A 27500-nucleotide genomic window follows, 5' to 3' on the forward strand; every position below is an offset into this window, starting at 1 on the left:
CCGTCAGAGTGGCTCTGTATTATTTTGAATGGTACAACTGCAAGAAGCGACTGCCATGGAATGATTGCCATGCTAAAAAAAAGTGAGGGTTGCTTATGTAAACATAAGAGCCACTAACAAAATGACAAAAAGCTGAGTATCTAGCAGAAGACTTGCTATATTCTGTCCTCAACTTCTTCCCAGGATTTTCTCACTTGGTTTCCCCCCCAGCTCAATAAACGAAACTACAGCAGTCAGAGGAAGCTTTTACTTTAAATAAAATTAGTGAAAATACAGTTTACACCGAAGGCCAAAATGGAGGCAAATCACTTTTTGCCGTTGTTTTGCCCGTTATTTGCTAGCCGTTGTAGGTGGGACCCACTCCTGTATCTTCTTGCGTGTAGTAGAGTAAGGGACGTACTGCCCAGGAGTACCGCTCAGGTTGAACTTATGGTTCTCCCAGATAAATTTACGAGCAACTGGAGGATGAGTAGTTGGAGGGTCATCCGTCATTGAGTGAAGCCAGCGATGCCTTAAGAGAAAAAAAAAAAACAAACACATTGTTAAGGCATATTAAGGAGTATCACATGATCTATAATGAGCAACAAGTCAGGCGGTAAAAAAGGCACCAAAAAAATCTGTGTGCTTTTTTTTTGTTTGCTTTTCATCACCAGAAAATTGTGTGCACAAAGATATTTCAATAGCCACCTCCAAAGTCTTTGTGAAGCCGCCACTTGGGATATGGGATAATGATTTAAGCTCACCTAAGCAATCACATAAATGTTTACTGGCTCCACAATAAAGTGATTAATACCAGTCAGTAATGGAGCAATTAACAAGTGAGTACAGTCATTACCTTTTACTTATGAACTAAACGTCAACCCTACCCCCCCTGCAAATAACATTAATGCTCAAGGAAAGCATTTTCCATTATAATTTACAGAAACACTTCAGCGGGGATAAACTGAATTGATTTTATCCCATTTCTATTTCGGTGCCCAAAGCAAATTTCAAAACCGAATCATTTTTGTTATAAGCCAGTTAACTGTGCATGCAGCATGAAGTACATGTAATGAGACAGAAGTGAGGCTTTTTGCAACACTATGGATGTTTTTACTGAGATGGGATTAAAAGAGGCTTCTGCTTATCACCTTTTGTCAAAGAATTCACCTAAAAATATTCAGTTCTCTGATACAAGTTGTTATTAGAAAGCCTGAAAATTACATCTTCATCCTTTCGCAACAACTCCTGCAGACTGCACTGATACAGCAATACAAAACCACAATAAAAGCAGTATGAGAGATGCACGTGTCTGACTGAGGAGTATACTCTGAAGAGTTCTACAAAAGGTTGGATATTTTTTCAGTTGAGTAGATTCTAGGTATTTATTTAGAAAGAAAAAGAAATCAAAACCTTGGATATTACTTTAGTTTAAAAAAAATCACTTAAAAATATAGAATCACAGAATGGCTTAGGCTGGAAAGGATCTTAAAGATCACTGAGCTCCCACTCCCATTCATGGGCAGGGCTGCCACACATCAGATCAGAGTGCCCAGAGCTCCATCCAGCCTGGCCTTGAATGCCTCCAGAGATGAGGCATCCACAACCTATCTATGCAGCCTGTGTCAGAGCCTCACCACCCTCTGAGTAAATAGTTTCCTCCTAACATCTAACCTATATCTCCCCTCTTTCAGTTTAAAACCATTCCCCCTCGTCCTACCCCTATCACAGCATATAAAAAGTCAGCAGATTTCTGCCTGGAAGGAGATCCCATAGCACCTTGCTTCAAAAAAGGTGAGTTTGGAGAAGTGGGGTCACACGCTTATACTCAATAATCCAGCATCCCATTGCTAACACAAATGCAATGCAATTGTCACCATACCCCACCATCCTCCCATGTCTCCTGCCCCCCTAGAAAGCAATACACATCGAGAGGGAAGACAAGTGTTTTCTTGGCTAAAAATGCAGTTACAAAAGCCCTGACAGAAAAGCTGGAGCAGATGGAGCACAAGAAATGCTTTAAAGCTCAATTAAAATTGACTACAGTTCAAGCTTACACAATGCTCTGCATCTTTTCCATTACAAGTGTATATACGCTCACTTCCTGAAATGTGAAATTATTATAATATTGAGTTTATTTACTCATTTAACTCAGAAGACAGAAAACAGAGTAGTTTTATTCTCCATTTCAGACTGTATAGCTTTGCAGTCTTTCTAAGACTAAACCTATAAAGTTTTCCAAAACACAGGATTTTGGAGTAATGCTCTATTTGCTTTCAGGACTTTCTGGCACAACATCAATACAAAATTGAGCTCAAGTTTCAATGGACCAGCAAAAAAAGCCCCATTAAGTCATATTTTCTCACTGAAAGTAGAAATAAAATTGCTCGCCACAGGTGCTGAAATAATTATCTCCAGAAGATATTTACAACATTTGTGGTCTCCTCCCCATTTAAAACATACAAAACCAGAAAACTTTGCTTTGGAAAGACTTTCCCCTTGACAACATCCCTCAAAGAGTCTTTTGAAGCCTCGGTGTCTCAGACTCTACTCCCAGATGCTCAAGAAAAGCTCTTCATACATTAGACTGAACAGCAGAAATAAAGAGATTTGACATCTTGCAGATGGCCAGATTTCTGTACAAAGTCAAAGCCTATAAATCCATGCTTGAAAAAATAGGATTCAAAAGCAAGTAATGACTTAGCACCTGAAAAGCAGCAGACGGCTTATACAAAGCAAAGAAAATGAGGAGAGCAGCAGCTCGGAAGAGGCTGAAGCAGTTTCCTGAGACACAGAGCAGCATTACCAATGCTGAGGCAGGTAAAGCCTCCAAACTTCTGCTTTGGAGACAGGAGACACCTTAAAATACCTTCAAGTGCACTCAAGACCGTGTGAGATGCTCTCCCCATTCTCAGACAAATATTTAAAAGCAAACTGATTTCCAACTGAAGCTACAAAGGACTAGAGCCAATTAGATGATGCATGAACTGTCAAACAAGAACTGGTGCAGCACAAACTCCAGAGCTACTAGTGTATGTCCATCTGCAAGGTTCACTCACTGGCTATGTAAGTTCAGGCTACTTGCCAACTTCCTAAAATCCACTTTTTTTTCCCCTAACTGAGCCAATCATGCTGCAACAAGAAAGGTGAAGGGGTGCTATGGTCAGAGGGCATTTCAGTGCTGTCCCAGGTACTTTAAGTCAGCACAAAAGCTTGACTTAACTTTAATAAAGCTTTAATTTTGACTATAACGTAACCAGAGCATTTTTTGCACTCTTACTAAAGACAGCCTTCATTTATCCTTCCAGGTCTATGGATGGGAATAGGAGGAAAAAGGGACAAGAAACATCTCCCATGTGTACCCATGGGAGAGAACTGATTTCTCATGCAGGCTACTGCAAGATAACCTGTACAGTAATGTGACAGAATGCCACTGACCTAACAACACCACACCAGCATTTAATATAGTTATGATACACAAGTTTATTGTGAAGCTGCTAAATGGATGGAAATTCACTCCCTCCTCTCTTTCCTGATTAAACTCTTATTCTCACAGGCAGACTTGAAAAAGAGTGATTTTACAGAGGAAAAACACATTCCTTTCCATTTCGGGGTATGCTGGCACATAAGTCTGAGATGCTATATTCTTCCCTTTTTTGGCTGCCAGATCAGCTAACGTAAACAGTGTTCATTATTAAAATTAACTTACATTTGAAATTTCATGTTATGAAGATAGCACTCCTACAGCCTGCAATGCTGCACAGCTTAGTACCAATCATTCCACAAGTGTCAAAAGGATTTAAAGAAATCAAGCATGCCTCCAACAAAGTAGATACCATCACCTTGATTCTGATGCTAAGAAATCCCTGAGCAATGAGGTTAAATAAGATCATTTAAATCACAACAAACCAGAAGGCAACATCTTCCGCTAAGGCAACTTGTTAGAACAGCTGCAGTCCCAATTCCCTGCATAGCACACATATGTCAAAACAGCTCTTGATTTCCTTCATGCTGTAATTCCAGCACATCCACTGTCAAAAGACATCACACCAATTATTTCAGAATGCTGATAATTGCAAAAATGGTGCCGTGCTATATTATCGCACGAGGCATTCTTCCTTCCTGCTTTTCCCTTTTTGCCAATATCTGGCAGACAGCTGAAGCTGACAACATTAATTCCTATTTCATTTTTTTCCCCAGACAGTCGTTTTCAGAATTTTCCAATACGTCAAAGTGTTTTTCCCCAATTCATCATGCATGAAATGCGAGGTTCACCTGACTGCATCTCAACAGTCCACGGCATTCCACAATCCTGAATGCACCCAGCTGCCCACAGAGTTATCCTTTAAGATGCATGGTGTACTCAACAGCCAGAAACATGGAGCTTGCTCAGCTCGAGTGAACAGTCCCAGTTCCCTCAGCTGCTCCCCATCAGACCTGCGCTCCAATTAAAAAAAACAAAACATAACAAGAGCAGAAAAACCCAGAATACTGCACAACTACATTTCCTGATGCTTTCTTTGCATGTGTAACCTTTCACGTCTCATTGCACCAATCAGTGTTGATAATAATGACGAGCCTACTGTTTCTTCCAGTGCTTTTTTTCACAATAACAGGAAAGCTTTTCACCTCACTGCTGTATGCGATGTAAACAAACTGTTCTACCTAGAAACATGACTGATACTCAGAAATAAACTTTGTAGTGTACTGCAAGGACACAGCTAGTGACATATAAGCACGAGCAAAGACAGAAAACACTGCCTCAAAGAAATGACAATATTGGAAACAGGCACAGCCTCATAGTGAAAAGAACAAAAGGAGGAATCAAACAACAGTTATTATGCAGTCAATAAGGACCAGCTCTGCACTGGCATGAACATGCTGGTCGTGGAGATTTCAGATATTAATGTCACTTTTAAAAACCAGTGCCACAAAACTCACACTAGAGATGAAAGAGAAAGCATTAACTGCATTAAACATAATTTGAAGACGGAGTGAGTTTGAAGCAAAATTGACTGCCTAGACAGCCTACCCACGCACTGCTCAAATGTGCCAATAAGAGCCACGTCACTCTGTCTCCCATGCCCACATAATTTTTAACCTATTCCATACATCTGCACACATATACAATATTTTACATTTCAGCTGCAGTGTCTGAAAGCTGCATTGTTGTTTTGTTGTTGTTTTGTTTTTTTGCTGGAGTATGCACAAATCAAAGACCTGGGCTGTGGTGCTTTCCAGTGCCTAAAGCATAACCTGCCCATGCCATGATCCTGTGGCTGTTCCAACAGTCATTTCTGAATACTGAACACCTCTTTCCAAGAAAGGAACGAGGCTTTGAAAAGGAGAGAAGCTACAAGAACAGAGTGCTCCTGGACACAGTGAGCAGCATTGTAGGTTTTCTATCAGCTTTCTCCTCTCTCTCATTAACCAATGTGCAGCTTAATCAAGGAAGAACTTCTGTATCTATGGGAACATTCTGTCAAATGGTACCCTTCTTCTGCAACTTAAGCATCCAGCAAAAACCTTTTTAAACTGAAATTAAAACTAACCAGCCTGAAGCTTTTTTGTCATGCTGCCTCCAAGAAAACTTACTGCCAAAAACTGATGTATTACTTTTTATCTTCTACTTTGTAATACAAGAACACATACATGCAATCACACAATGTATTCAAGTTACTAATTTAAATGTCTTACCATTCAGGAGGCACCATACTTCCATCAACTTCCCAAAATGTATTCTTGCCGTTCATTTCACTAGTATATATGACCCATCTGTGTCGACCTTGATTAAATGAACAGAAACACTGTATAAAGTTAAGAAATTATTTTTACATAAAGTAGAAAACTCATGAAAACACAAAGAGAACTATTTTGCCTAAAAATATCTGCTATTATGGGCCCTCACTGTAAGATAAGTACAGCTGTGACTAGGAAGCAGACCAGGATTTGGTTCTTTTTGAGTTTTCTGCACTCTTATTGTCACTGCAGTCTTACATTGCTGAACTTAGTGCTCTCGCACAAGCAAAGAGCAAGGAAGATGGACAGGCAATAAATCCTAATTCACCAGCAGCAGAGCTGGGCTGCCACTCAGGAGGTGGTCACGTCAGCACACGTACCAAAGAAGTTTCTTTTGTCTTCATAGTATTTGTTTCCGTATTTGTCAACTCCTACCAGCGTACCAGTCTTCAATTCGTTGACCCTGTGAATTCCCAGAACAGCAGCTTTAATTACCATTGTCTCAGAGTGAAATTGTAATATAAGTTTTCTTTGAGGTTGGCAAAAATCTGTAATTAAAACTCAAACATGTGTATGTAAAGCAAAACAAACAAAGGAAGCCCAAACTATTCAGACTTAAGAAGAATATAATCACCAATTCCTGTAACTGACAGCAGCTTGCCTTCACTGTGTGCCCCACTGACAGGACACTGAAGTCATACAGACATGCCTTGGGGGGCTGTTCAGAAATTCATTATGACATGAGATAAAGCATGATGTAACATCCATTAAACTTTAAATATCATATGAAATGAGTACCACAGGCACATCTGTGATGACTTGCATTCCACTGACATGTTTTAGAGTGTTTTCCCCCACCTAGATCTGCATATTTTTTTCCCCCTCTTCATTGACATTCACCCTAGGCAGGATCACGTAAAGTTTCAGCTGCCTGCAGTGCTCTGGGCACTCTCCATCCAGTGCCAAGTGACAGAACATGTGCACACCCATGCTTCCTTGGCTGGCGTTCACCTGTCACATAAAGAAGCACTCAGACCCCCATGTTATTTAAGCCTGAGCAACTAACCTCAGGAAAAGAAGGGATGTTTCATCACTGTTCTCCCTTCCTTCTTTCCTTCCCTCCTTGTAAGGGTTGTTATGCCTTGTCCTGGCATTTGTGCCCTGAGCACCGACACCAAACACTAAGAGGCATTTAGAACCTCCAAAGGACGTTTCTCAGTCAATTTCAGTGAGCCCCGACTAGGGGAAACAAAGCCATAATAATTTAGTTTCTGGTGCACTGATGTTAAAGACTGTCCTGTTCTACTCTGTAGCCTCACCTCAAGCACTGTGTGTGGGCACTACAGTACAGAATGGACATAAAGCTACTGGAGAGCACCCAAAGGAGGGCTACAGAAATGGTGACAGGTGTGAGGGCAAGGTGTGTGAGGAGTGGCTGCGGTCCCTCGGTTTGCACAGCCCAGAACAGAAGAGCTGAGGGGTAGCGCTGAGCTCTGCTCTCCGGGTACAGCGACAGGGCCCAAGGGAATGGCATAGAGCTGGCAAAGGACAGTCAGGTGGGGGTTAAGGGCGGACGGGCAGGCAGGCAGGGCCCGCGGCCCGAACCCGGCGCGGCCGCCAAGGTGACCCTCAGGACGGGGCGGCGAGGCGAAAGCCGAGAGCCGGAAGCCGCCCGCTGCTCGCTCCGAGCGCTCCGCTCCGCGCCGCGCTCCCTGTTACCTGAGCAGCTGCAAGATGGCGCCCCGGACGCCGCCGTGGCCGCTGAGGTGCTTGAACGCCCGCTTCACCACTTGCACGTACTCCGCCATCTTGGGACGGCGCCGCAGCGGCTCCGGCACCGCCCCGCGCTGGGATTGGTGCGCACGGATCGCGGTGATGGGACGGGCGGGCCGCCGTGCTCCGAGGATGCGTGGTGCTCGTTCGCTTGTTCTTTAACTTCACAAACCGTTGTTTTGCTGTAAACCACTTAAGAAAAAAGATCTGTGAAAAAGAAATTTTTAAAAAGAGGCCAGCCAACTTTTGGATCACTAAACAGCTGCAACTCCCAAACCAGTTTCTAAGGATATTCACGAAACTGGTGAATCTGGTCATCTTCACTAAGAATCTAATTCTGAGAACATTTTCTCTGCTGGCAGCGGTCTGAGAGGTTTGTTTGTATCTTTTTCCCCGAGGGTTACAATGGATAAGCTCTGGGTCACTTCATGGATCCATATGGCACCGTGTGTCTTTGTAGTTTGACTAAGATCGCTGTGGAGGATGGCACTTTGTAACTCCAAGCTGGGAGAAGGGATTTCCTCAGGCCTCACCTGGAATACTGTGTCCAGTTCTGGGATCCCCGGTACAAAGAAGACAGGGATCTCCTGGAGAGAGTCCAGCAGAGGGCCACAAAGATGTTAAAGGGCCAGGAGCACCTCCCCTGTGAGGAAGGGCTGAGCGAACTGGGTCTGTTCAGTCTTGACAAAAGAAGACTGAGAGGTGATCTGATTAATGTTTATAAATATCCTACTAAGTGTGGGAATCAAAGAGACAGGGCCAACCTCTTTTCAGAGGTTTGTGGGGACAGGACAAGGGGAAACAGCCATAAACTGGAGCATAGGAAGTTCTGCACCAATATGTAAAGGAACGTCTTCACAGTGAGGGTGACAGAGCACTGGAACAGGCTGCCCAGGGAGGCTATGGACTCTCTGTCTCTGGAGATACTCAAGACCCACCTGGACGCCTACCTGTGCAGCCTGCTGTAGGGAGCCTGCTTTGCAGGGAGGCTGGACTCGATGATCTCTGGAGGTCACTTCCAATCCCTACAATTCTGTGATTCTGTGATTAGCATCATAATGCAACTTCAATCCTACAGCTTTTCTTACAGCTTATTGAAGCTTTTATGGAACAACATTCGTAGAAGCAGGAACTTCTTACAGCATCTTTACATTACATTTTGATTTTTCCTCAAGCAGAGTAAGTCTCCACAAAGAATTTCATTGCCATTAGCCTGAATGCTCAAGTCCTATTGCACCTACTTACAATGCTTTTGCTAACATCTGGTCACCACTCATGAAAACCCTATCTTACTGCTCTGTTCAACGTTATCCTCAAACTCTGTGCAGATACCATGATTGAATAATGTGGAATACAAACACAAGCATAATGCTTTCCTAAGAGTTTATTGGGGTACCTTTGGAAGACAGCATTCATTTGACTGTAAAACTCATGGTCCCATAAATAATTCTTTATTCCCAGTTTCTAAGATTTGATGCTAAGTCTCTGTTAGATATGCTGTGCCCCTAAAATTTTGTATGTTGAACCTCACTGTCTTAGAAACTGCCTAACCAAATTTAATGCTTTTTTTCTTTCCCCCCTGTGGTTCCAACAAGTTGCACAGACTTAGTGACAGAACGCCATTCTACACAAGCCCTGAACATATCAGTTAGCTCTTTCTTTTCTAATACAGAATCACAGTGTAGTACACAAGAACACATTTTTTAAAGATAAATCCATTTCCTGAATGACTCAATGATTGCACAGAAAAGTCTCATTGAATCCTATGTTTTATTTTTTTAAGAGCTTTATTCAGTGATAAATTGATTTTGAGAAACCTAAGTTCAAGTATTTCACAGAAAGTGTAAAAAACCAACCCACAAAGCAATTCAATATTTACATTTTACCTTACAATATATATATTTTAATTGTTTATCTATTCCACTGCAATTCCTTCTGTTCTTTGTATGAGAAGTCATATGAGTTTATGCTGCAATGATTTCACAACTAAGGAATATACATTTGCATAATTAATTGGAATTCCTCTTGCAATTAAAATAATAAATCCAATACACAACAGACCCAGCTATGTAGATTTTGAAAATCTGCCCCATCCTTCTAAAATTTCTGAGTCTCAGAAGCATTGTCAAATTCACATCACCGTTCTTTACATTTTGTGGGCCCAGCCTCTAACCGTAGTTTCTCTCACTCTGGTCTGAACAGTGCAATCTCTAATGCTTTTCCTCTTGGATTTGTAGCCCTCCTATAGTCCACATTTCCCAAAAGCACAATCAAAAAAGGTTTTTCACTTGTCTTCGGCTGCTTTAAAAGAGATTGATTCACGGTCTGGAACCAAGGCTCAAGGTGCAATCTTACTGAAGAGCAGAGGTATTCTGTAATTTTCAAAAAACCCCACGAACATTCTAGTGTGTATATACTTCTGTGACAATACTAAAACACTCAAAACCAACAATGCTGGCACTTTTAGAAGACTTATGCCACTTCTTGGGAAGTGCCTGGGCCATCTCACGCAGCAGCTGCCTCTACCTTTCATTTCCCAATAGCAAAATTCCACTGGTTACAGTGTGAAAGAAAAACTTTCATGAGAGCCATCATAAACCGAAGTATGTGGCTGTTCAGCTTGCTCTCTGGTAAGACCCAAAGATGAAGCAGGGTTGAGGTCTCCATAGTGGAGCTTATGTATGTGTTCAGCATCAGCAGCCACAAAAATCCCATGCGTCCAGGAGTGACTGCTTTGAACAGAGGTCAGCTCCATTGCCATGACTCAGGATACATTTGGTTCCTACACTGGAGCCAAAATGCACAACCCCGAGTTCTGATAAAAGATTAATGTAGCAGAAAATTGTGTTACACATTAGCAGTAGCACATCAGGGTGAGGATAGCACTTCATACTGCAGAGCTGAGGATAAAAGGAAGACTGAAGTGGCTGAAAGGGCTGCTTACAGGCATGGGTTAATGTGACTTTGTGCACATGAACAAAGGAAAAGCAGAGCTCAGGAGAGAAGGGCTCATATGATGAAGTAGAAACGTTATTTGGGGTTATTTTATACAGAAGCATGAGGACAAAAGACAGGACTGTTAGAGATGTTGGTTGAAGATGCTGCTGAGTAACCCGTTGGAGAGTTTCTAGACTTTCGTTATTTACCAGAAGAGCACTTCTTTCTAGAGAGCTCTTCATTTTTTCCTTCAGAGATGACCAAAAGGCTGTGAAATGTTACTGGTATGGGAAGGAGCAGGTAGTAGATTAGCAGTCTGACCAGAGAACAGGTCTCTGTGGAAATGCAGAGAAGGGTAAGCTTTTAAAACAAAAGCAACAAAGCAACTGGAGTATCTGCTAACGGAGGGGGAAGAGAGTCTGACTGCTTATTCCCTCATCAGCATTACCCAAACTTTCTCTCTCATCATACAAGGCTTTCCTCTACAGTGCATCATCTACTCCACAGTACTTCATTTACTTCAGGATGAATGCATTTCAGAATCTAGGCACGGAGAGAATGGTAGCTCATTTCTCATTTGTTCTTGCTATCTGCATATTCATGCAAACATCACAATCATTTGTAATTGAAGACTAAAAAAAAAAAAAAAAGACAACTCTTCAATTGGCACTGGGAAATCAGTTCTAGAAAGGACCCAAACTTGTCATCATTTCACAATCCATAATGAATTGAATAAACTTCTCCAAAAATAACTATTGTTTTACTTGGCATGAAGATCTGTGATCAGAATTCATTATATCAACGTCTGCATGTAGTGCTTTAAAATAAAAAAATACATTGGTAAATTACATTCTATAATAAATCACTAATTTTCAAATAGCCAAATTCCCAGGGCAGAAAGGAGCAGTAAGCACAAAGAGTTCCTAGCAACAGGGTAGAGAACAGCACGATACTGCAGTGATCACAAATCCCAGAGAATGAATCTACTGACAACACAACATTGTACAGTAAAGTGACATCCACGGACTCTTTGGAATCATACACACTGCTTCAGGGCTGTAAGACAACCTGTGTAGAACACTAACACATAGGTGATTACTATTGCTTTCTCTAATAGAAAGTTACAATTTATTTTTAAAAATACAGCCAAAATAGACTTTACAAATTCAGGTTTCAAGACATTTACAATGAATTTTTTATACCACAGCAGAACAGGTACAGCGACGTTCTAATGCCTGTACTGGGAAACCACAGCTGCTGAACAGAGTAACAGAGCAGTGACTTTCACTGAAGCCAATGGTCACAGAAGAGAGGTACCAACAGGTTATAAGTGCAGAAGGTACACACAATGAAAGTGCTTTTGAAGCAAGTTTAAAGTAGAACAGTCGTTTGTATCAGGAACTCTATCAGTATGAAACAAGCCCCCAGAACTCATATATATATGCACAACATACACTTCCAGGGACAAGATTCCAAATGTATCATTTCTTCCGTTCATGTGTTTGATACAGAAATGAATTTTCATAACATTGAACATTTTAAAGCTGTCATAACAGAGCTTGTTCATTCATTGGCAAAGCAAATTATTAGTGGTAAGTGCTGCAGTTTAGTTGTATTCTGACGAGGTATGGAAAGTTTCAGAATGCTGAAGATCAGAAGGTTGAAAAAAAAAAAACATGAAGGAGAAAAGGTCACAAAAATAATGAGTTACTTTAACATCCACTGTGAAGTGAGCCTTACTGCTCGCATTTGTGTTGAACAACAGTGTGACTGAATAGCATGAAGGGCAGCCCATTCCTGAGAAAGCCCAGTTGTGCCTCACTCCTCATCAAGAGCATGAATGTACAGTTAAAGAACTCAAAATGATAAACGAAAAGTCTTGGTAAGAAAAGTGAATAATGCAAATGCAACCACCTGTACTATGGGATCCACCTTCCTGATCATCAAGACAGGAGAGAATACTCGCCAGGCAGCACAGACCAGCACGCACTCTGCCTTTAACCTGGTACTGAACTTACACTGAACATTTATGAGGAAAAAATGTAACAAACATTGGGAAAAAGGTTACTTACCAGTAGGCAGCACTTTTTGCAGTGTTTTGCATATCTGCACATTCACTTTATAGAAGTCCAAACATTGGAGGTATCCAAGATTATGGTTGTTTGCGGAGGCCCTTACAATACCTCAGGTGTTCATGCATCTGCCTCCCTCTTTTGTTTCACCTGACAGTCAGTATGGAACTTACATTTGGTTAGCCACCAACAGAAAGGGGGAAAGGGGGGCATATGGTTATCGCACAGATGGACAGCAGAAGTAACTGGAATCTTTTTGAGATAAACACCTTTTCTTTTTGCATGAGTATGCACATAGCCAGACAATACATAAAAAGTGTATGCCACTTCTTGGCAATTTGGAGATCTCTTGAACTAGGTTTCCATTTTGTAATAATACTATACAGATATTGAGCAAAGCCCCAAACGCAGCCTGGGAACTACTAGAGTATATCCTGATTACTGATGGTGACTCGACTATACTGCTCTCAAAAGAGGTAATAGAATCTGTAACTGAGCTTGGAGATGGGTGTCCTGTTTGACTTCTCACCTGACTGGGAAAACTAGATTGTATGATATCTGCAAGTTTTTGTCACGTGAAAGGGTGTGACACTGTCTCTTGCTACCCAACACAGAACGCGTAGTCTCACATCTGGAAACACTGGATTTAAAAAAAAAAAAAAACATGGATGGGTTGAATTCTTGATTTATGTGATCTGGCAAAAATCTCAGATCAAGCTCAAAGGATTTTGCCAGGAAAGTTAACAGTAAGAGATGTGGGAAGGGGAAAAGTCAGCCATTGAGATTTGAAACTTCTGCTGCCATGCAGAGGTGACAGGTATCCAAAAAGAATGTGACTGCGGTTCTTGTGCTTCTGAGTTAACACAGCCTAACTGCAGATCCAGCAGTCAGCAGTGACAGCAGTTCACACTTCCCTGAAGTAGGCCAACTTGTATTCAGACTACGGTGTGGAGGGAGAACAGCGCAGAATTTCAGAGAGAATAAGCTTCTATGGCCACATCCTTCAAAACACGGCTCTCCAAGACAGATATGCTGAAGGATTCAATCCCTAAAGATTTACCTCTCTACAAACATTGGTATTTTCTCAGCTGTTTCTGCAGCTATACAATACCATGCAAAAACCACATTTGCTGAATCTTCTGGCCAGCTGGAAACAAAGAACAGTTTGTCATGCCTGGGGCAGAAAGCTAAAAAAATACAAATCTGCAAGGGTGTGGGAGAGATTTGCAGTTTCTACTGCACTTAGAAGGAAAATGGGTTATCTGAATTTGGAGAATATTGGGAATCAAATTCTCCCAATATGTGGAATGCCTGGTAAGCCACTTACAAATTATTCAGGAGTAACCTCCTGGCAACTTCCTTGAAAGGTTTAACACAACTATAACTATTCCTGCTAGAAACAGAGAAGAGCTGGAAGACAGGGTCCAAATTTCAGAGGAAACATGAATAGAACAATTCACTTCCCATCCACAATTTGGAACTACAGACGGCAAGATGGCGGGGCCTATAACCACAAGGAAGTGACAAGCACAGTATATTGGCAGCCGTTGTCTTTCACATTTCCTTAACTACTGCCCTCTTGAGACAGAAAAAAAGTCTGCACACTTCATGAACTCCAGGGAACACAAATGCAGAGCCTCAATCCTTCTCCTTTAGACACATGGACTGTGGGAAGGGCTCGGGCACGTAGGAAGCTCCAGCATCTTTAAAGGCTGTTCTCCAGAAAGCCGCTACATGCCAAATTCAGAGCAGGGGAGAATGGTTCCATCCCATCAGAGGTCCTCAGCACTAAGCGTTTCCATCTCTGGATCTGTGTATGAGCAATCCTGTAGTACAGCCTCTGATTAGAAGTTGGCAGTGGAAGATCCAACTCTATTAGTAGAATTAAAAAGGACACAATAATTCAGTGTCAGTTTTCTGCTTCTTTTTGGCTGACTGAAATCCTTGGATGCTGAGAAAAAACACAGAAATCACCAAAATCTCATCTACCTGTCCCCTCAATGGCCTTGAGGCATGGCCTTGGAGTTGCAGGTACAAAGGGGCAAAGGCTTCCCTCAAAGCTGATCTTTTGGCTAAGGAACTGGGCTCTTCCTCACTCAGTGTTGCCACAGGACTAAAAAGTTCAGGATAAATGGAACTAGGCCTCAATCCAAGATTTAGATAAACTTGCAAACTGCTGTCGGCAGCAGACCGTAACTTTGCCTAGAATCTCTCTCTAATTTTAAGCAACGGATATTAAATGTGCTAGGAACATATAGTTTCCCATTGCAAAAGGAAGCTAGGAGTAATCAACCATCAGTGTTATTTGACAATGAGGCACGTTCCTCAAGATAGGAAAGCATGTGAACCCATCTTTGATGGAGCCATAATGTGTATTTCAGTCAACAAACACAAAGAATCTACTCATTTCTAACATGGACAGGCAAAGCAGCAGAGACCACGTTCGTATAAACAGAGTACTGGATTCAGTAATTTCTAATTTAAAAAATAATCACACAAGACTGACTGACTGGAAAAGACACCTAGATAGCTAGGGGATATCAATTAAAAAAAAAAACAAAAAAAACCCGAAGTCCTATGCAAAAGAAACGATATGAACACATGCACAGAATTCTAAACAAGATTCGTTACTTATAGAAGTGGTCAAAAGAAAACTGAGACACATCTAGAATGCCTCCGTCCCTGTGTGCTAAGTTTGAAAGAGGAAAGAGTACTGTGAAAAACCTTTAACTTTTGAGAGCAGAAAAAATAGGAGGTTGCTCTCTTTGAACACCTGCAGTACAGTTCTCAATTTTTCATAGTATAAAAGAGCTGATATCTACCAACACACAATATTACAGCATAGTATACCTCTTCATCCACAGAACAGTCAATACTGATCCTTTGCAGCTTTACTTTTGATCAACTGCACCAACATGTAAGCAGAATATTTTTAAGTGTGTAATTCCTTTACCTTCCCTGCTCTTTTAACAATATCCACTGCTTCATTCAACAGGAAATAATCTCTTTCCAAAAGAATAGAAAATAAAAGTTTGGTTATAAAGGTCGCCCTTCCATAGAAACAATGCCCTTTTCAAGATGTTTGATCTTATTTTCCATTTAATCAATGAGAAAGAACTACCAGCAAAACACTGAAAACACAACTCAGAGAGGAAACTTAATTTATTTGTCTAAAACACCAAACTAAGTTGAGATACCTTAGTTCAGTCAAAGCTTCTTCCGTTTCTTCACAAGCCTGGATTTCATAAACAAATATTCCAAGTTCATCTATCTACAAAAATAGGATGGACAATTCTTGACTTTCCTCAGATATCAAGTTAATTTACAAGTCCTTGAAGATCAGATGAAAAATAGGAAGCGATCCTCTATTCCTTAAGACACTCCACCGCATTTCCCAAGTGTACTGGAAGGAAGAACACGAGTCTTCTTTAGAAAGGTGCGTGGGAAGGCCTATTGCCATCTCTTGGAGACAGAGTATTCATTTACATCAACCATGTCTGCCATGGTACAGAATCCTTGATTGCTAATTTTATACAGCATGACCGATTATTTGAGTGTTGTAGTCTGCCGTTTCCATTCGCAGAATGTATGGGATGATGCTATCAATCTGAACGTTTCCAATTAGTCCTGCAAAGAACAGCTCTTCAGTAATGGCAGCACTCATCAGCCTCAGGGCAGGCAATCGGAGAAGAAGTCGAGACAGTCTGCAAAAGTAAGTTTGGCAAAAAGTCACTTTGGTCACACATTTTGGCCTTATTCGCAACCATGTTACTGATAAGAAAACAAAAAATGAATAAGGGACGACGGTGATAGAAATGTGCTATATTTACTTCATGAGAGGCTTAAACACTTACATCAAAAATGTCAGCCATTTCTTCGACAGCACCAAAAATGTGTATATATTAGTCAATGAACTGTACAGTATTTGGACTTAGACTAAATGAGGAATTACTCCAAATAGGTGCAATTCAAGATGAAAGAAATACTTCCTCTATATTCTAGTATTTCATTTTGGACATTAATAATTAGATAAGTGATAATCATAATATGCATGAGCTCTTAAATATTTTAAGTGTTCTAAAAGTCATTTCTAAGCTTTAAGAATGTAAGAAGAAAATATATGTGTTTACTCTAAGTAATACTGTGCAAATCAGTATCACTGATGCTCTGAAAAGAGAACAATCAAGTGAGCACGAAAGTGTACACACCTGTAAGTATCATCTGGATATGCTTTTGTTACATAATCTTGGAACTCCATGTACGCCTTTTCTTGAAATTTCTCAATCTGTACCACATTTTCCAGCCCTGGGTGATCTGAAAGACACCCTACATTGTTACACCTGTCACACCAAGACATGTTAAAAGCTGTACCGATTATCTAATTGCAAGCATGCTGAAATTATTATTTGATAGCTGCAGCAACTTCAAGTTCTCCAACAGTTTTAATGAAGGATGCTGCTTTACCTCCTTATTTCTCTTCCTCTATCCTGATGTTTTACTTTACTGTTTATAAATACAACCAGACAATTGGAAAAGTTCAAATATGTGCAGTGCTTGTAGTGTTTACATCATTCTTGATAATAAACCTCTGTCCTCTGTGTCACATAGAACAGTACTGTTCCAATGCACTGATATTTATTGAAATTCTGTATGCACAAATAGCATTTGTGAGAAAAAAAAAGATAAATACACATAGGTGGAAAAAAAAAAAGCTATGAACTATTTGTTTCCTAAATTTTGCAGGAATTAAAGGTTACTTAATCTAATGGCCAAGTCACGTTTGGAAAACATTGGTGATTCTGACCACTTTACACAGTTTAGTCTTTATTTTCCATCTGGCTTAATGTAAATATTTTACTGTCACAATACCATGACAAATTGTGTAATGTTATTTGTCAAAAATCAATGCAGATGACAGGAGGTTAGCAAAGAAAGCAACAGATTTTGAAGAGTTATTGTTGACATGCAATATATATTGCTTCATGACGTTGCTTCTAGAGCAATGCCAGGAACAGCTAGAAGTCTGCTTCCAAACCAGTAGTTGAAGACTGCTAGCATGCTAGTAGCAATCTCTAAAGATGCCAAGTCTTGTAGGCACTCCCTTGCACTCAGCTCTTTGCCCAAGGCTGACTTGCTACAGTCATGCAGCTGGAGTGGCACAGAAGATTTTCATTAATCTTCCAATCTCCAGCTATGGAACATGGCAAATCAGCAGTCTACCAAAGCAGATGTTCTTACCTTAGGACTGCTGCACGTGCAGTCCAGCCCCACCCTGGAACGGAGCAGTAAAATCCCTGAAATTGTAATTTCTGGCCTATAAATCATTGCCAGAATATCCCTTCTGTTCAGGGTACTGGTATAAGTTTTTTATGTCTTGCATGTATACTGTCAAGAATATTGGCTTATGGGTCAATATGCCGACATTAAAGCAGCTGCACATCCTTAGGAATGTGATCATAAAACCATGTGGCCTAAAGAAAAGTCAGTCCAGTCACCTGACTTGATACAGGTTTTTCCTAGAATATTTGTCCTCCTACCTTTTCAATCGTCGAATGCAATTTGGAAGGAAACAAGCTAACTTTAGGCTGAACAAAGAAATAATTGTTGCTTTGCAAGTGTAAGCTCTCTAAGGAAATATTTTCAGGTCTGTAACAGGATTGATTTCTTCAGCCAGGTCAACACATTCTGCTATAAATTGCTTCCTGGAGGAACTCGTACCAGTTACAAGTATAGGAATGGCATGAAAGGACTGCTTAGGGGGTAAGGAATGCTTAACAGTGAATTAAATCTCCCGCAAGCATGATCTACTAAATTTAAAGCAGCAAACACCTTCTTACCCCTCACTTTAAGGAAGTCCCTGAGTCTGTGTATTCAATCCTTAGCAGGAAGGAAAAATTATAAACATTTTCAAGCACTCTTAATATTGAAATTATTGGCGACCCTGCACACAGCAGGGGGGTTGAAACTAGATGATCACCGTGGTCCTTTTCCACCCAGGCCATTCTATGATTCTGTGAAATCAGACCCATGGTGGATGCAGTGGATAAGCAGTACCTTATCAGAAAATTGAAATACTTCCTGTGCTTCACTGGACTGCAGAAGCAAACACAAAACTGTGCAAAATTCTTCAAGTCATGAGGGCTGGTAGCAAGATTATGCTCTATAGTGAAGATATTCAGGGTCTGATTTTTCTGGGAGATCTAGAACAAAAGAACTCTCTGGGATCTCCTCTGTGAATCTCTCATCTTTAACAGAGATTCTGACATTACTTAAAAGGCTGCTCATTTGCAGGAAGGTCTTTAATCTCAGAGGTCTTCCAAAAGTGCAATATCAAAAAGAGAAGGAAAAAATAAAAAAAGGGGAAAAATAGGAAGACAGGCAAGGTTTTGTTATGCACTTAGCCAAATTTCATGTATTTGTGGTGATGCTGATGCTTTCTCTGGAAGATGTGGGTACTCTCTGGGGATACCACTTAAAGAAAAGATAATTTCAGTGTTCTTTTAGATACATATTAGAAAACTTGCTTAAAATTTATACTTTTGAAGTGGCAAAGTTCAAGAAGATTTTTTCACCTCAGCTGATTTCTCTTGGAAAGGGTGAGCTGCAACTGAATTGAAAAAGACAGCTCTTCTCAGACCTCAGACATGTACAGAAGTGGCAGGTACCATCCAGCTCTCTGCCACATCCCACACAACAGACAGACTACACAGTGACTCACACAGCTTTTAAAATACAGTCTGATCTTTTCCACAGAACATCAGCATCTAGAAAACAGAGCAACGAGAAGCTGCTCATGGTTTTAAACTTTCCTAATGCAAAATAGAGCAACTCTGTATTTACCTGCTAAATCTAACAGTGAAAAATTCCTGGTGATACAAAAAATACTTAAGGTTTACTTTTTTTTTTAAAAATCAAAATATACTTGTTTTTATATTAAATTCGTAAATTCTGAATGAAATCTAAGACCTGCAGCATAAAGACAGAATATCTGAATGCATTTACTGAAAAGTTAATTCTGCAATTTTCAGATAAAAAAATTTAGTTTTGTCATTTTCTCCAGTCTGCCTATATTTGTCATGGAATCTACTCAGTCCTTTTCTGTCTTAACCAGAAAACCTTTATTCCTCCATAGTGTGGACTGATCACTCAGAAAGAAAAAATAGTCATTATTTCATTTTAGCACCACTGCCTAATGAATAGCCAGTTAACTTTATTTTCAGTACATTACGCAAATACTGACCAGAAAACAGAAATAAAAGGAAATGCTATGTTTAATATTCATGTTCATAATACTCATGTGAAGTGAGGGGATATGTTACTGTGATTTTATATGCAAGAATCAAGGCTTGGAAAGATTGTCATATATTAAAAGCATAACTTGGATTCACCTCAGCAGGAAGCACAGGAACAATACTTCTGAAAATTAAACTCCAGGGCCTCAGAAGTAGTAACCCAGAATAGAGAATACATTCAAAAGTAATAAATAGATAGCAGAGGCAAAAGCATCATCATCACCCAACTATTTTCATTAAAAGAGAAACCCTCTTCTTCCTACAGTCCTGTCTCATTCATTACACCTTCCCAGGTTCCTCAACAAGGGATGCAGAGATTCTAGAGGTAACAGCAGCAGCATCTAATGAAACAGAAATTATATGGCAAAAATAACATACATACAGATACTTCTTTGTGACCTTATGAATCTTGTCCGGTACTTAGTAAAGCCCTGACTTTCAAAACCAAAGACTTGATGAGCAGGCTCATCCTAGTTCCCACACAGCTTACTTATCTGATGTCACTTCCTTATTTTCTAAAGCAGTTCCATCTCTTTTTCCTTCCTCTATAGGCCCTTAAAAGGACACGGGGAAAAAAAAAAACTTACCTAAAATATGCCTTTGTGGAAGACAGAAGATTTTAGATATGGATTTTTAAGCCAACTTTTGACCACTCAAGTCTCCATAGTCACAGAAAAAGAATAAAGTTTTACATTAAGAATGATTACATACCAGGACTGAAGAGTACAATTGCTTTCAAATATGCATATTCATATCCATCTAGGCAAAGCTTCACCATACTGTTACAGAACTCTTGCAGTTTGAAGATGTGCTCCATTACTAGCTTTCCTCTGTCTGTTGGCAGCTTATCTGAGTTAACACACACACAAAATACAAAAACTCCAAAGTCAACAGGCATGCAGAAGTGTAGTTATGTTGGAATTCTAAAAACATTCACCACTTAAAGTACATTCAAACAGCAGAAAATCTATGCCACCTACAAACTCTACACACTAGAACTGAATTATCTTTACACCAACAATTCCTGCCACTTAAAGTTTCCTATAATCAGAGGTGGACTACAGCTCAGAATGAAAAAGGGAAGAAAAGGTTACTTGTAAGTAAAGAACAATACCATGCTATTGCAGATCTATGCTATACATCTAAGAGTCGGGTGCTGTACTTAATTCATCGATGGAGTAGGTCAGTGTACATTTGCATGAGTTCCTTTAGAGGATGTGAGCATAGTGAGGTGATGCATTTCAGCAGTGCTAACAGCAACATGACAGACAAGCCACGTCCTGGACAGCCATGCAGACTGCTTACAAGTGCAGCACGCAGGCTTTTGTTCATCTCTGGCAAAAATGTGCAGCTAATGGTGATGACTGTGTTGAAAAACAGAGCCTTGTAGCTGAGCATTTGCTCTGTCTAACAACTTCATTGTGCTCTGTGTATCTGCTGTAGTTTCCATGCAAAATAAATAGGAGGTATTACTTTCAGAGCAACCTACACGTATACATAAGCCAAATTATCTAAAGGGGTTATATCACAAAGGAGGCGTTTGGCTGCTGTTTCACAGCTACAAATAGCAGGGACAGCTGGGTCCTCCTTCACATCCTAGGCAGAGAGGAATCATATTCACAGTACCCCTGTGTGCTTAAAGTTGGCGTTGCCTGAAAGACTCCTATTTTGAGTGATGTATCCTAACAGAACTACAGAATGCTATCAGATATCACACATAGTTATAATGATTTAAAAAACCACATTGTGTTTTCATTATTTTGTTTCAACTGTTAACTTCCACGAATGGTAGATTTTCATTAACTACTGATAGGTAAGTGATGAGCTTCTGCTCACTTCAACTCTCCAAACCCATGAATTTCCTAAGTCTGCAGATGTGCTCAGTCAGCACCTTACCTTGCTGTAAGCTGTCGTGAAGGTGATTAACAAACGCAGCCAATATAGTCGCCACATTCATGACCTGAGAGCACTGTGCAAGACCAAGCGTAAAAAGTTCGTTCCAGCAGGCTTTTACTAATGATATGCTGTTATCCTGTCTATTAAATTGAAAAACACAATAATTGCACTTAATGAAGTCACTCACTTGCTCTTACACAGTTTTTCAATTTGAAGAACACTTCATAAAACACTGATCTGATTCAACCACTGCAGCCAGTACCAAAATGAAGTCCTGTATCAAAAACATTGCTGTTTGCATGCTAGGATTAAACTGCCTATTTTAAGTGACGTTTGTAACAGAATCACTGTTGCTTGAATGTCTGATCTTAACACAAAAGCAAGCTGACGTTACAGTAAATGACAGCTGTTTAGGTGTACTGCATCATTTCCATCATGCTCACTTTCTTAGGATTTACACTAATTTTAAGTAACGTTTACATGCTTCAGTAAAAACAGTTTGCATTCTTCCTGCATTGTGGATGTAGAATAGACTCAAAAGTCTTATTTTACATTTTTGAAACGTGGAATCTTGCAGGTTGGTGAAACAGAACGTGAGAGATCAAGTTTCTGAGCTTCCTGACTGAAACTTTCTGTCTCCGTTTCACATTTGGAAACAGATAATAAAAAGACTTCAAAGTATAAAGACAAATCATGAGGATTTGTTTGTGGTAAGAATTAGTTTTCAATTTAAGTGTCACAGTAGTCAATATTTTTTTTTTAAATCAAATATTGAAGCTTGAAATTGGATCCATTAATTCAGGCAGTTCTGTATCAGCTACCTAACTTTCAGTAATGCAAGCATCTCCAGCCTTACTTGTTAAGCTACTGAGCTTAACAAGAGCTCAGTACATTAAAAAGGAAATCCTACCAGTGAGGAGTCAAATTCAGGTACCATGTTTCACAGTTTTGGCCAGTAAATATAAATAATGAAAAGTTAAGAGAAGCACAAGACTTATCAAAGAAGAAAAGCTTATTAAAGCTAGGATTTTAATTATAAAAATACAATGGAATGGAATTTTCAAGAATGGTAACATAGTCTTCAAGAAGATTTCTTACGATTTACTGCAATACTAGTGATATGCCAAATGACAGATAAATACGGGCTTGTCCTGTGTAGGATACAAAGAGCTTATCTACGGCAGTATTTTTCCTATGATCCAATTCCTCTTACGATAGGAATACTCTACATCATACAGGCTCTACAAGTATTTGTTACATCCCCTTTCATCTCCTGCCAAAAGGTCTGCGCTGAACTACAGTGAAAATAGTGCATACCGACTACTTGGCTGCTATGTGGCTCATATGTACAGCGAAGCATGATCTAAAATGACTTTATGGATGCTTTAGGTTTAATCAGTTAGTTCTGCCTCAAGTAGCCTCAAAACACGAAGTGGCTGCAACCAGCTTGCTTGACATTTCAATGGGAATTTCTGTTTCCTACTGAGATTCTTGTGCGGGAAAAGGAGCTTAGCAATATCTTGATACCATTAACCAAAGTAGTATGTCAAAGACAGCTATCTCACTCAGACCAATGAAACCAGTGCTTGAGGAGGGAACCTCTTCAATACAATTACCTACCTTCCTCCCAGAACAATTATTATGGTTTTGCTTTGGCTCATCAACTACTTTCAACTACTATTTCCCTTCATTTTAAAATCTATAATGTGAGTCACTCTTCTCAAAGTTAGAATTATACAGTGCATAATGTGCTGAACTTTAAAAAGGATCAGTAATTTCAAATTAACCTCCAGTTGAAAAACAATGTTAGGATTTTCAGCCCTTCAAAAGGAAAATGGTAAATGGTGTTTTAAATACTATTGCGTACGATATAGACTAGTTCTGCAAGTACTAGCACTCAGGTGAGTATTAACACAGGTGTTGTGGCAGCCTATTCCTCCTTTTGCTTATTCAGACAAGTATACTGGGAAGTAATATAAATTTTTTTAAAAAGCAGATTTTCTATGCTCATTTATCTGTTAAATCTTTTTGTACAGACCAATCTTTTGTACCTTTTATTTTTTAGAAAACCTATTTGCCGTTACAACACCACTTTGCAATATCTGTGTTACAAAAAAACCTGAAAATATGTAGTGATGTAGTTCACCCTGTTAATTTGCTAAGCATTTTCAGGTTCTGCAGCAGCAATTTGTACTGAAGTATCATGTTTACCCACTTTCCTCTCTTGCCATTGTTTAGTTTTATAGAACTTGACTCCTCTTCAAAACAGAAGTTTCAGTCATACACAATACAATATTTTAAACAATGTAGAATGATTTGGCTTAAGCACCTAAGTAAATACAGATCATCCAAGCTCTGCTAAGATTTCTGGTAAAGGGGACAATCCCTCACTATAAACAGGAATTCTCTTTGTTACCACTATCAGATGCTATTTTGATACTAAACTAAAGAAGAACATAGAATATCCCGATCTACAAGATGATTTTGTGCTTCCTTTGTATCATGGCTGATAGATGTGTATCATATTGTAACACAGCCAGTTTATTGGATGACAGTCTTGATCTTGGTTTCTGAAAGTAATAAAAATCACTTTTCCTTGTGCTGTTTTGGGATCTTTTTTCAAGATGATCAGCAACGTAGTACCACATATAGCTTCAGAATTTTTAGTGATACACCAAATTCTGCTTATAAAAAGAGAATGTTGCACGAACTGTAAAGAGAATAACAATTACTTTCTGGCTATAGCAACCATTTGCTTTTTGGAAAATCCTCTGCAACTAAACTGAGGCTCAGCAAGCATTCAGGATTAACTTAGCATGTTGTTCATACTGTTTATTAAATGCAAAATTATTACTAACACACCTATAAAGATAGCAATTTTTGGAGCTCCAGAACGGAGTTTCTCTTTGGTGACTGATATGCATCTTAAGTTCAGGGAGTGCTATTCAAAAATGATAGGAAGTCCTACTTACTGAAAATTGATTAAAGAAGGACAGTGAGCAGGCATCTGATCATATGAATCTACTCCTTTTTTCTTCCAAACTCAACCAAATATTTGATTTGAAGTGAAGCTGGGAATCATTTTGATTGAGTGAATTTACCTTTGTGTTTAAGATCAATACAACAGTTTTATTAAACTGGTTTATATATTAAAAAGTCCTCAAAGATGGCAGTGCAAATAACAAATTAAAAAGCGTGTAACCTTAACATGAGCAAATAGAGTAATTGAACACCTACCCTAAAGCTTGGAAAGATGGAATGGAACGTGCCCAGTGCATGGACAGGAAAAGCAACCTGGAGGCAGTCTCACAGATATAGTGAACGTTAAGATATTCGGGCATAGGAGAAGGCATGGTGAGCTGGCACAAAACAAAAAAAAAGTGCAAGTCAGTTGTTTTGCTTTCTCTGTATGAAACATAATAAGAAAAATCATTTCTGGGATTAAAGGGAAAAAAGTAACATTTTTTTCAATAACCATGAGATAATCCCCAAATAAAATAGAACAAATGCTTTTTTTGCTCCTTACTAGCCACATTGTGATATCCTAAAGAGACTACAAAGCAACCAAGACAGTAAAAATTTTTTAATCTTAACTTAGATAAGGATTTATGTCTGGAACACCAGGAGATGAAGAACCTGAAATAAAACATTTAAGACAATATGTATAGAAGCTTTAGAAGAAGAGCTGCAATTAGAACAAAGTAGCTTAGAACATATAGCAAAGTATGTAGAAAATACAAACATAACAACACCACCACTTTCACTTGCAGATCTGAAGGGGGATTTGACCCAAAATTTTATCCTCAGAAATCAGTTTGTAACAGAATTTAAAACAAAACAAAACTGACATTTGCATTGGAAATATGAGAGACCAAAATGTGTTTAATCATAGAATCATATGAATCATAGAATGGCTTGGGTGGGGAGGGACCCCAAGGATCATCCAGCTTCAACCCCCTTGCTGCACGCAGGGCCACCAACCTCAGTGTCTAATACTAGACCAGGGTGCCTAGGGCCCCATCCAGCCTGGCCCTGAACACCTCCAGGGACGGGGCATCTACAACCTTCAGTGGGGCATTCACAAAACTTCAGTTTAATGCAAATCGTATTTTTAAGGTAAGAGGCAATAAAATAAACTGTGCTAAGAAATGGTGAGGAGAGCTGCCGATTCTCCCAAGCATACAGCCAACTAGCGAACAAAAAGCCCTGCATTCATCAGCAATGAATGGCAATACCTGAATAGCTACCCTTCAGAGAAATTCAAAAGATGACTTAATCAGATCATTAATTTGTCTTACGATGTTAAAATGGTTAGAAATAGCCAACGATAAAAAAGTATTAAGTACCCTGAATGCTACATGTGCATCACTGAGTAGCGGCCCCTCTATTTCAACGATATTCATGCTTGTTTCTCCACCACCAAGCTGCACGTTGGCCTCAACACTTTCAGAGTTCTGGCACGCTGCACTCTCTGCAGGATTTAATGCTTTTGCAAGAGTATCAAATGCCCTGTAAGATCAAGAAAAAATAAAAGAAAACAAGAAAACTTCACCTTACAGATAGTTTCAATTTAGGAGGAACCTGCATACCTGTAACCTGTAGTTACAAGTATGTTTCAAATAAGCAGATATGGAAAATATAAGACAGTAATGTACTTTTACTGACACTCAACCAAGTAAAATTACTGAAAACTCCAAGTTATACAATCTCTGAAGCAATAAAATTAGCAGCAGGTCCTGTTCACACTTGTTGCCAACAAATTCACAGTTTTGACATACTGATTGTGCTGCTGAATCACAGTTTGTCTTTTGAGATCTCTTAAACAGTGTTTACTGAGAGTGCTGGCATGAGCATTTTAAGCACAGAAAGATCAGACTGCTGTTAAAAACAACTACTGCGTGTGTAAATTTTGGAGATTTTTGCTTCTAAGAAGCACAAGCAGAAGGTAAATAAGCTTCAAAGTAATCAGTTACAGTTAGGTTATTTAACATAATTTGAGAAAACAACATCTAAATACGTGAGAGAAAGCACTCACATTCATTCGGTACCATTCTAAGTATCCTTTGTTATGGGGTGGTGATTTCTGTGAAGACCAAGGCATGAGTGCTAACATTACTTGTGGATGTCAGAATGAGAATCACAGAATCATAGATGGCCTGGGTTGAAAAGGACCACAATGATCAAATAGTTTCAACCCCCCTGCTATGTGCAGAGTCGCCAACCACCAGACCAGGCTGCCCAGAGCCACATCCAGGCTGGCCTTGAATGCCTCCAGGGATGGGGCATCCACAACCTCTCTATGCTGCCCGTGTCAGTGCCTCACCACCCTTTGTGTGAAAAACTTCCTCCTGATATCTAACCTAAACCTCCCCTGTCTCAGTTTAAAACCATTCTCTCTTATCCTACTACCATCCACCCGCATAAACAGCTGTTTTCCCTCCTGATTATAAGCTCCCTTCAAGTACTGGAAGGCCACAATGAGGTATCCCCGGAACTTTCTCTTTTCCAAGCTAAACAAGCCCAGTTCCCTCAACCTTTCCTCATAGGAGAGGTGCTCCAGCCCTCTGATCATCTTAGTGGTTCTCCTCTAGACGTGTCCCAAGAGCTCCATGTCCTTCCTGTACCGGGGACCCCAGGCCTGGACGCAGTACTCCACACGGAGCCTCACAGGAGCTGAGTAGAGGGGGACAATCACCTCCCTCTCCCTGCTGGACACCCCTTTTTTAATGCAGCCCAGAACACAGTTGGCCTTCTGGGCTGCAAATGCACACTGATGGCTCATGTCCAGTTTCTCGTCCACTAGTTTGTACAA

General features: G+C 39.9%; 2 protein-coding genes across 11 annotated transcripts in view; both read right to left on the reverse strand.

The window, feature by feature from the left end:
- Nucleotides 1-232: 232 nt before the first annotated feature.
- NDUFA12 (NADH:ubiquinone oxidoreductase subunit A12) lies at nt 233-7596 on the reverse strand. The gene is made up of 4 exons (XM_010709255.4): nt 7438-7596; nt 6099-6181; nt 5677-5764; nt 233-511 (listed from the first exon to the last, which is right to left on the reverse strand). The coding sequence occupies exons 1-4, from the start codon at nt 7524-7526 to the stop codon at nt 331-333; spliced, it is 441 nt and encodes a 146-aa protein (XP_010707557.1). The 5' UTR covers nt 7527-7596; the 3' UTR covers nt 233-330.
- A 1646-nt stretch (nt 7597-9242) lies between these two features.
- NR2C1 (nuclear receptor subfamily 2 group C member 1) overlaps nt 9243-27500 on the reverse strand; it is a 52906-nt gene continuing 34648 nt past the window's right edge. For 9 of the 10 annotated variants that reach the window (XM_085223318.1, XM_010709292.4, XM_010709283.4 and 6 more), the window contains 6 exons: nt 26035-26197; nt 24926-25047; nt 21689-21828; nt 20504-20641; nt 16709-16814; nt 15645-16204 (listed from right to left, as the gene is read on the reverse strand). In XM_085223318.1, the coding sequence (XP_085079444.1) occupies nt 16030-16204; nt 16709-16814; nt 20504-20641; nt 21689-21828; nt 24926-25047; nt 26035-26197 (844 nt within the window). In that variant the 3' untranslated portion in view covers nt 15645-16029. Of the gene's footprint in view, nt 14373-15644; nt 16205-16708; nt 16815-20503; nt 20642-21688; nt 21829-24925; nt 25048-26034; nt 26198-27500 lie in introns of those variants that run through there. The other variant, XR_014883164.1, reaches the window with a different exon arrangement.

Source organism: Meleagris gallopavo, chromosome 1 (assembly GCF_905368555.1).
Source record: "Meleagris gallopavo chromosome 1, MGAL_WU_HG_1.1, whole genome shotgun sequence".
Lineage (NCBI taxonomy): Eukaryota > Metazoa > Chordata > Aves > Galliformes > Phasianidae > Meleagris > Meleagris gallopavo.

What these genes read in the sequence shown, in the direction of transcription:
- NDUFA12 (XM_010709255.4), bottom strand. Translation starts at nt 7,526, where the DNA reads ATGGCGGAGTACGTGCAAGTGGTGAAGCGGGCGTTCAAGCACCTCAGC. An exon ending in AGACAAAAGAAACTTCTTTG is followed by an intron (nt 5,765 to 6,098) that starts GTACGTGTGCTG and finishes CATTTAATCAAG; the next exon opens with GTCGACACAGATGGGTCATA. An exon ending in AGTATGGTGCCTCCTGAATG is followed by an intron (nt 512 to 5,676) that starts GTAAGACATTTA and finishes TTTTCTCTTAAG; the next exon opens with GCATCGCTGGCTTCACTCAA.